The sequence below is a fragment of the Physeter macrocephalus genome, chromosome 5 (assembly GCF_002837175.3).
Source record: "Physeter macrocephalus isolate SW-GA chromosome 5, ASM283717v5, whole genome shotgun sequence".
Lineage (NCBI taxonomy): Eukaryota > Metazoa > Chordata > Mammalia > Artiodactyla > Physeteridae > Physeter > Physeter macrocephalus.
In genome coordinates, this window is record NC_041218.1 from 58,513,008 (window position 1) to 58,520,124 (window position 7,117).

A 7,117-nucleotide genomic window follows, 5' to 3' on the forward strand; every position below is an offset into this window, starting at 1 on the left:
GTCACACGCAGCTACCACCTCCAACCCCATGTGTGTGTGCTTCCGCCCCAAAGATCAGTGGTTATGGTTTAAGTGCATGGGTTCACTTGGCAGGTTTGACACAGAGAACTTTGTCATGATGACTTCTTGTATAGCCGAATGAAAGGTGTATGAAACATCTGTTGCATTAATGACAGTGAATGCAGGAATGAATGAGAAGGGTTGGAGATCCATGATGACAGCATTTCTATCATTTCTTTTCCAACATCTTTCCCTCCTCCAGGAACCATGATATCCACGTGTATCCAAAGGCCAGTTTTGGATCAAAGCACGTGGGCAGCTGACCCTCTGAGTTCCAGTTACCCTGTGGAAGAATCAGATTTTACGGTATGATGGGAAATTATTTTTGTTCTTCAGTATCACGAGGGTAAGGATATTTACTTGTTTCTCCCAGTGGAACACAAAGGGAAAAGTGTAGCCCTGATGTATCCTTTCTGAAAAAGTTCCCCAGATCTCCTGAGGCCAACAATTCTGGTTACTGTCACATAGTATGAAGACCCTACAAATTGCTCCTGTTCCCCTGTATTATTCATCATAGTTCTCATTTATTCCTCATTTCCAGATCTGAAAATCTTTCCAGTAGTGGCCTTTATGCATTCTAATGATATTTAATTAGTTGCCTTTAATCCAGCCAAAACTATCTTAAAAATCAATGATTGTAACAATTCTAATGATCTGATGTGATGTTGAACAGTTCAAGTCTGGTCCCACAATAGTGAAAAAAAAAACCAAAAAAACAAAAACCCCAAGAATGATAAAAGAATGTGATATTTTCTTGCCCTAGCTTTCTTTGCTGTGCTGCCCAAAGTTACACTATATAGATTGCCAGTTGCGTGTGGTTTTGCTTTAGCAAGGGTATGAGAACTGTGCTTTGGAGGGTCTAGTCAAATTGAAGACTGAAGATGGTTCCACTGACAAAGATAATAACCCTGATGTTTTGCATATGGTTTTCTAACCTATATTTTTGCATTATCTTGCCTTCTCCTGTAATACAAGCAAGATGAGATGTCGGCATCCCATGGCTGAAATGAAACAGAATATGGAATGAGTTTAAGAGATGAGATGAATGAATGAAAAAATGAAGAATATGTTTCTTTAGAAAAATATGCACATATACAACTTTTTGCTTATCACATACTCTGTATTAATTCATACATGGATGTAGCATAAGCATTTCGAATAATTTTGGCACTGTGCACAATTCTATAGTAAGCTGTTTGATTTTCTTCAGCCACTACTATATTAGCACAATAGCATCTAGAATATTTCAGCAAAATATTATCACATTTGTACTAGAGCTGCCAAAAATACTCTGTTTTCCATGTTTGTAAACAAAAATAGGAACACTATTACATAAACACTGTGATTGGAAAAATACCCTCTTTTCAAATCCTCCCTTACATTCAAGTAAAGGAGACTTAAGCTACTTTAGTATCCAAAATACATTTTCTGTGAAAGAATATAATTTTCTTTGGGTGCACTAAATATGCAACCAGAACAAATCTTTTTGTCTTTCCAAAACTATATCATTTCTGAAAGGCAGTGCCATAAGATGATATACATGAGACGAGATTTGGAGGGCTTCAATGTATCTCCTCATTTAGCATTTAATGGTAACTGATTACTGTTGCAAATTCACAATTTCAGGTGCCAGTAATGATACTGGTTTACTCAGGGATTTTTGAAGATTTTATATTGCAGGAAGTAAAGAGAGGTATGGGAGTATAATATTGGATTTTAATGAGAAAGTCTTTTTATTTTAAATGAGTTGGTATATAGTTAAACTTGTAGCAGTTAATTTTTCCCCCCTCCTGTTTCACTAATAGCAAACAAGAGGTCAACTACAAACTGATTTCTAATTAGTCCTACTGAATCTTCCTGGAAAAGGCTGAGATCTTGTTGAGTTTAGAAGCTGGGTGGAAAGCAGTTAATGGACTTGTATGGAGTCTTTTAATTACCAGTCTTAAATTTATCTTTTACTGCTAGATAGCACCCAAGGGCAAGAGGTAATCTGCTTTATAAACCTTGGAATGATTTGCTTTATAAATCCTGGAGTTTAGGAAAGTGGAAAACTCTCTTTAAAGGGAGTATTCTCTTCCACTAGGAATTATACTTTTGGCAGTTTTGTGAAAAATTTAGTGATGGATTCTTTGTGACCTCCCAATTTATAAATGTTAGCAACATGAAGGCCAATTCCTCACAGCAGTTAGGGCTTGCCCAACAGATAGGATTATCCAAAACCAAGATGAGCGTCAGTATTAGTAAACCAATTAACAAATTGACCCATCTAAGGTTTAGAGTAAACTGACTCTAAATTTCTTTTTCACTCAAAGCATTACATTCTCCTGCCAAATGCAAATCTTTCCCCCCCACACACACTTGGTCATCTCATCTCTATATTAGAAAGCCACATTGTCTTGCGGAGGTCACATTGTAATTTGTGCAGTTTACATTGTGTGGATGGTAAAACATCTGAGTAACATCAGAATTGATAGAAATTAAAAATTAAAAATCAGATCCATAGCCAAATACAGAAGTATCCTAATTCAAAGTTTAGAGTTAAAAAGAAAAACATTGACAGTGATTTTAATTTTTCAAAGGTATAAATGGCTCAAGATTAACAAGGAGCACCCTGTATCTGAACTAGGTCAATTTAACTATGTTTTACTCGGACACTTTGCTTGCATCACTATGACATTTGTATCTCAGTCCTGGATGAAAGATGGAATTCACAGGAGTTCACAAGTGTTGCAGAGGGAGACTCCATTCCTAGACTGTCTCCCGGTAGCAACAGTACCAAGTAAAACTTTCTTCAGGTTCACTATGGACAAATGCACTTAGTAATTCTCACAAATGAGATGTTTGCTCCTGGGAGGATGGAAATCACTTTAAATGCATGGTCGGTCTTTCTCCCAGGAAATGAGGGCTCAGTGATCACGATGCTGTATTTGCGTCACATTCAAGCGGATGACTCTTGCTCGATGATTTCCATGGCGATGACCTCAGCACCCTCCATAGCGACGACCTCAGCCCCCTCCTCGCCTAGGTTGTTGGTGGGCTTGTTCCTTGGCTCCTGATGGCAGATGTAGACAGGCATCTGGGGAGCCTCAGCCAGGGCAGCAGCGGCAGCGGCAGTGGCAGCAGCAGCGTTGGCGGCACGGTTGGCGCGGCGGCGGCCACTCCAGCGCTGGGCTTGGTATTGGTTCCATTGACGCTTCAGAGCAGCTTGGACCTGGAAGAGAAGAGAGAACCTTGTGTTCATATAGTTGTCGGAAATGATCTGAGCCAAGTTCATGAGCGCAGGTCTTGGAGCTTATCAGATGTTAGGGGAGGTTGAATTATAATCCTCATCTAAAGGGCCGTGTGGTAAATGCTCTGCCTATGGAATATACCATCTTGGAAGAAGAATTTGCGAACTGGAGAACTGAGTTACTTGCCTCAACTACCACTGGCAAGGTTATTTGCTGTTTTGAGCAAAGGTTTCTTCATTAGCTCTTACAGTCAATGAATGAAAATTTGACTTGGTTTCACATTCAATATGGCATCCACGCCATATTAGGGAGACAGAGTTTGAAACCTTTTTATCTGCTACAACCTCTGATACAGCCGAAGCTTTTATCTAAATCTATACATTATTGGTCATGAAAAAAATATATGGAAACCATTGCAGTTCTGGATTTTATGGTAATGGCCTCATACTGTTGATTTTCCTTTATCCAATGTGGCTTGAGATGGGGTGTGCCCGATAAAGCTCTGGTTTGTGGTTAACTAACCATGTCTTATTCATTTTTGTATTACCAGATGTCGTGGTGTCAACATCCATTCTAGAATGATTTTCTCCCTCTTTAAGCCAAGAAAATGATCATCCATGACCGTATTGTAATTAGTGCGTTAGCGTCTGGTGGTATTAGGGTGGGATGCTAAAACTGTCTAGAATGAATTTGAGGAAGAGACTTGAATTCCTCCCTGAGGTGAACTGTAAACCACTAGGTCATCTACAGTTGTGATTAGGTCTTCTCTCTCATGCCATGGTGTATGATTTGGGGAATTATCAGAAGCAACCACTTGTAATATTGTACCACCAACGAGCTGCGTGGGAGGGAATGGTTGTCACTGGGTAACATAACATCACCTTCCCTTTCCTTTTCCACTGATAAGGCCATTTCACTGGGTCTCATTTGATGCCATGAAAAAGTATTGAACTTTGGGTCAAGAAACTGACTCTGCCCACATTAGCCATGAAATCGTGGGTAGGATAGTTAACCCATCTGAGACTCCTTTCTTCAGTACAACTCTTCTACCTCACCTAGCTGTTTGAAGGATTAAATTGTTGCACTATGAATCAAACTGGCTTCTAAGATGTAAGTACCATACAAGGAGGCTATTATTCCTATTTATTTTTTTTAACATCTCTATTGGAGTATAAATGCTTTACAATGGTGTTAGTTTCTGCTTTACAACAAAGTGAATCAGTTATACATATACATATGTTCCCATATCTCTTCCCTCTTGCGTCTCCCTCCCACCCTCCCTATCCCACCCCTCTAGGTGGTCACAAAGCACCGAGCTGATCTCCCTGTGCTATGCGGCTACTTCCCAGTAGCTAACTGTTTTACGTTTGGTAGTGTATATATGTCCATGCCACTCTCTCACTTCGTCCCAGCTTACCCTTCCCCCTCCCCATATCCTCAAGTCCATTCTCTAGTAGGTCTGTTTTATTCCCGTCCTACCCCTATTACTCAGCCATAAAAAGAAACGAAATTGAGTTATTTGTAGTGAGGTGGATGGACCTGGAGTCTGTCATACAGAGTGAAGTAAGTCAAAAGGAGAAAAACAAATACCATATGCTAACACATATATATGGAATCTAAGAAGAAAAAAATGTCATGAAGAGCCTAGGGGTAGGACGGGAGTATTCCTATTATTATACTCTTATTATGGCAGGATGGTGGCCTCAAGTCTTTAGACTAAAGGAAACTCTTACGTCATATGTGTGGATATATATATATTTGGAGGGTGGTGGTGTTAAGAAAATAAAAAAGAGCTCTTAATTACTTAGTTTCTGATCTCATGTTCAGTTCTCTCTCATATATTCCAAGCTAGGTCTCCACAAAGAGTACTCTATAGCCTGGTAAAATATCTGATGCTAATGCAAATGAAAGTTTTCTTCACATTGTGATTTGCACTGGCAAAAGGGTGTTGTTGGATCTTTCTTTTGGGAAAAGGAAAGAAAATACTCTTGGTGGGAAGATCACCCTAGGAATATATTTTCAAATACAAAGGTGTTTATTAAAGGTATTAATGAATAAATAGTTCAGACTCTCCCCTTCCATCACTCACTTTGTCCTTCACTTCACTCCCCAAGAAGACAACTATGTTTCCCTATCTGTTTCTGGGCTTTTGCTTTGCAATCTGTGCAGTAGGGAGAGCTACAGAATTGAAGAGAGACTAGACTGATTATATCAGAAAGGACTGATATGAAACCACAGCTGAATATATCTGGGAAAGAGCATCCCTACTGAGTTATATGTTCAGATAAAACATGAGTAAATTTTACTTTTTGCCATGCAATGAAATTTCTTTTAGTACCTCTTCAAGAATCTAGTAAATATTTAAATTGCTTTCCAATTCTCTTTTGAACTTTGGATTTCTTTACAATGTATTTTCCTGTTGAGACTAGCAAAGAGATAGTGATGCTTTATTTGGGTTGTACCGTCTATTAAACTGGTCCTTACATGCCAGGTTTATAATCTAGGAACTATCAAGTGCCCTGTTGAGGAATTAGGAAATATACTGGCTCAGCATAATTTTGGAGAAGCAATGTCCCCAGACAAAGGGAACTGATAGTTTCCGTGGATTCAGCATCTCTTAAATACCAACATTGTCTTTATAGCTAAAACGCAACACAGATATTTAGAGGTATCCGAGGCAGACAGTGCCCAGCAGGAAAAAAAAAAAAAAGGAAGTCTTTGTTTTGCCTCATCTGTCCTTTTAAAACAATCTCCATTGGAGTATCCATGCATACTACTGAAGTACCCAGCATGAGGCCAAAGGGTTTGAAGTCTATTTCAATTTTTTAAAATTGTTACAGAAATGTTCATAGCCTCCTATAATTGTATTCCAAAATTATAACCTATCCTTTTGTGTGGAGATGGCAATCTGCTTCCATTTGTAAGCCACACATGTAAGAATAGGCCCTTAGCAGCATGTGAAAGACACTTCAATTTAATACAGTTTAATAAGGGCAATTATCTCCTACAATACAACAGGTTGAGCCTAACGCTGCTTTGACCACAAGAATGTGGGCACAGAATCTGAAAAATACAGGGGAGACTCTGGTTGCTCCTGTAAAGCATCAGAGATGTAAGGAGTTGCCCACGGGGTAAGTATAATATACAAAATTTTGAATTATATAAATTCATTGCTGGTTATAAAAGCAATTAACACAGATCACTTCACATTTCCTCGATTATGTCAATTTATTTATTGCCAACTTTAAAAAATAGAGCCCTGGTCTGATGGCTTGAAGACATAATTATTACACCTGGCTCTATTATTAACTAACTGTATAAGGTTGGTAACATTTGGGCGTCCATTTCTATATTTGTAAAAAAGAAACTCATGTTGGAAGGTTCGTGGTTGAATTTGGATGTTTTGTCTTTGGCCTTTGTTTTCCTGTTAAGTTCATTATAAGCACTTGCAGTTATGTGCTGCTGAATGGAAAGTGGGACTTATCCCAGGAGTTCTGATTTTTTTTTTTCTTTGCTAGGACAAAGAAATCCTTGTTTAGCTTTGAGTCCCAAAGCTTTCTTTAGTCTCTAGAAAGACAATATTTTTGAAAACCAAGTTTTACTGAGAGAATTTCTAAATAGAAAAACTTATTTTTGCATATGAAGTGGTCTGAAAATAGAACTTTACTAAAAGCAATAGCATACAGCCACTATGGAGAACAGTATGGAGGGTCCTTAAAAAACTACAAATAGAACTACCATATGACCCAGCAATCCCACTACTGGGCATATACCCTGAGAAAACCATAATTCAAAAAGAGTCATGTACCACAATGTTCATTGCAGCT

The 7,117-nt window shown here is 38.5% G+C and overlaps 1 protein-coding gene and 1 long non-coding RNA gene across 3 annotated transcripts in view; one reads left to right on the plus strand and one right to left on the minus strand.

Annotated features, from left to right (window-relative positions):
- The window catches only part of LOC114486320 (uncharacterized), a 29,722-nt gene extending 26,658 nt beyond the window's left edge, over positions 1–3,064 (plus strand). The window contains exons 3-4 of the long non-coding RNA XR_003679893.2: positions 263–366; positions 2,956–3,064. This is a non-coding gene — a long non-coding RNA (uncharacterized lncRNA). The remainder of the gene's footprint in view (positions 1–262; positions 367–2,955) is intronic.
- The window catches only part of CALCR (calcitonin receptor), a 147,439-nt gene continuing 141,865 nt past the window's right edge, over positions 1,544–7,117 (minus strand). Inside the window, exon 14 of one of the 2 annotated variants that reach the window (XM_024131216.1) lies at positions 1,544–3,271. In XM_024131216.1, coding sequence (XP_023986984.1) covers positions 2,999–3,271 — 273 coding nt within the window. In that variant the 3' untranslated portion in view covers positions 1,544–2,998. The remainder of the gene's footprint in view (positions 3,272–7,117) is intronic. The other variant, XM_024131220.2, reaches the window with a different exon arrangement.